At 37.2% G+C, this 2,319-nt stretch overlaps 1 gene segment (V, D, J or C); it reads right to left on the bottom strand.

Annotated features, from left to right (window-relative positions):
- Positions 1-233: 233 nt before the first annotated feature.
- LOC114027742 lies at positions 234-794 on the bottom strand. The segment is given in 3 exon segments: positions 234-277; positions 396-535; positions 667-794. Coding segments are annotated over 3 exon segments (225 nt in total).
- Between the last annotated feature and the right edge of the window lie 1,525 nt (positions 795-2,319).

The following is a 2,319-nucleotide window of genomic DNA, read 5'->3' as shown; positions in this document are numbered from 1 at the left end:
ACTTTTCCCAGAACCTGACCACCACTGGGCAAGTTGACAACATTGAGTTCTAGAGATTAAGAAGATGGCCACTCATACCCAGCTCCACTAACGTTCTTCCAGGAAATGAGGCCAGACCTAAGTTGGTGCTCTCCTCATCTCCTAGACCACCATTTCATGTCCCATCTTTCCTCCTCTACTTCCTGTGCTGGGGACTGGGGAGGTTTGTGCACAGAGAGCAAGTGGCTTTATAATGCTGTGCCTACAGAGCTGGCACAGAGATATGTGGCTGTGTCCTCTGGTTGTAAGGATTCAATATCAAGATACAAGAGAGAATTGTCTGTAGAGTTTGGCTTGAAGCGATTAGAAATAGTAGTATTATCAATAAGGTTTTTATTATTGAAGGAAAACAGTACCCGAAGTCCCATCTTGGAGTCCTGTCGATACCAGTACAGAGTATTGTGACCCAAATTCTGCTTGCATCTCAGACTCGTATTATGTCCAGTCCTTGTGATTAGATGTAACGGGGTCTGGGTGACTCCAGCATCCAAGGGGACTATGGGAAAAGATAAAAAAGAAACTAGTACACAAATCCTGAGAGTTAGTCTGGTATTAAAAACACATAAAAAAGCTTGGAGCTAGGCTCCAGCAAAAGCAGGACCGTTATTCTCAAAGTCTATGTCCAACCTGTCCCCAGGAGATAGCAGGTCACATAATAGAGGAATCTGGTGCTCATGCTGGTGTCAGGGGAGGTTTGTAGCTTCTCTTCAGCATGGGCTCTTTCTCTAGAATGTGTTAAGAGAGGAGCTGGGACACTGAGGTTACACCCACCCCTAGGCAGACCAAGTCTGTGATGTTGCAGTTTCAACTAAATTTAAAAGCAATAGGATATCCCAAGTCGAAATGTTGGTCTTCAGTGGGTACAGAAGAGCAGAGACCTTTTCTCAGTTCAGAGGCACTCCTAGGGACTGCTGCCTCCCACAGAAAGGCATAGTCTTATGTTTAGTCATAAGTTTATTTAGTTTTATGGTCTTTAAGAGAGAGAGAGAGAGAGAGAGAGAGAATTTCGAGCTTTACATTAATCAATAGTCATCTTTATGCATTTTCCAACAACTCTGAAGTGGGCCAATATCCAGTCTCATTCTCCTTTCATAGCTTTGAGAACTTGTTTAAATTTTCTTTCTACTACGAAGCATTTCTCAAGTAGTTCAAGTGTTCTATGAATCCTAAAATCTACCAATTACTGTAGGTATTCTTTCAATTATTTTTCTTCTCTTTAAAATTATATTGATGTCTTTTGTTTTTACATCACAGACTTTTCTGAATATACTATCTCCCTTCTCCTCTAAACAGCAAGTTGTTCTTTGTCACAAAGGAAAAAAAGAAAAGGAAAAAAAAGTCAAGTAACATATTGTCCAATTCTGCCAGCATTCTGATTTTTCTATAGCCATAATACCTCAACACTCAAATGAAAGGAGAGGAGTGATTTCCTCCTTTCTTCTTAAGAGCCAAGCATGGATATAATAATTACATGGTATTATTTTTCTATGTAGTTGTCATTTTATATACATATATAAATATATATAATTGCTATATATTATATAATTTATTATATAATAATAAATATAAAGTCATTATATATATATAAAATTTTCTTGTTTCTATTTCCTTCACTCTGCATCAGTTCAGGCAACTATTCTTATGTTTCTCTGAATTCCTCATAGTCATTGTTTCTTCTGGTGAAATATTATTTTGTTACATTCACTTACAACAACTTGTTTAGCTATTTCCCCATTTATGGGGTCCCAGTTGAAGCAGTTCCTAGTTGTTCACTGGCACAAAAAAAGTGTTAATATGGATATTTTAGTATACATGGGACTTTTCTTTCCTGACCTCCCTGGGCCATATGCCTAACAGTGAGATTTCTGCATGAAAGAGGATGGGTAACTTAGTCTTTTTTTTTTTTTAGCATAATTCTAAGTTAATCTCCAGAATGAATGGAACAACCAGGATCATATCAGTGTGCTAGTGTTTCCACATCACCTCCAACATTGACTATTTCCATCCTTTGTCACCTTTGCCGATTTGTGGGGGAATGAAGTGACCTCAGAATGGTTTTGTTTGAATTATAAGTGATTTGAAGTAATCTTTCATTTTTGTGGTTAGCAGATTGTAATTCTTTTGAAAGTTATGCTTTTTTCCTTTGACTATTTATAGCCTTTGATTTCTCATATTTGTATTAATGTCTTATGTATCTTGGATATCAAAACCTTATCAGAAATATTTGATGCAAAGATTCTTTCCGGTTTGACAGTTTCTCTTCTCATTCTAATTGCATTG

This window comes from Vombatus ursinus, unplaced genomic scaffold, assembly GCF_900497805.2.
Source record: "Vombatus ursinus unplaced genomic scaffold, bare-nosed wombat genome assembly UNPS02004792.1, whole genome shotgun sequence".
Taxonomy (NCBI): domain Eukaryota; kingdom Metazoa; phylum Chordata; class Mammalia; order Diprotodontia; family Vombatidae; genus Vombatus; species Vombatus ursinus.
Note: the sequence above shows the minus strand (reverse complement) of the source record. Positions and strands in the feature narration are given on the sequence as shown.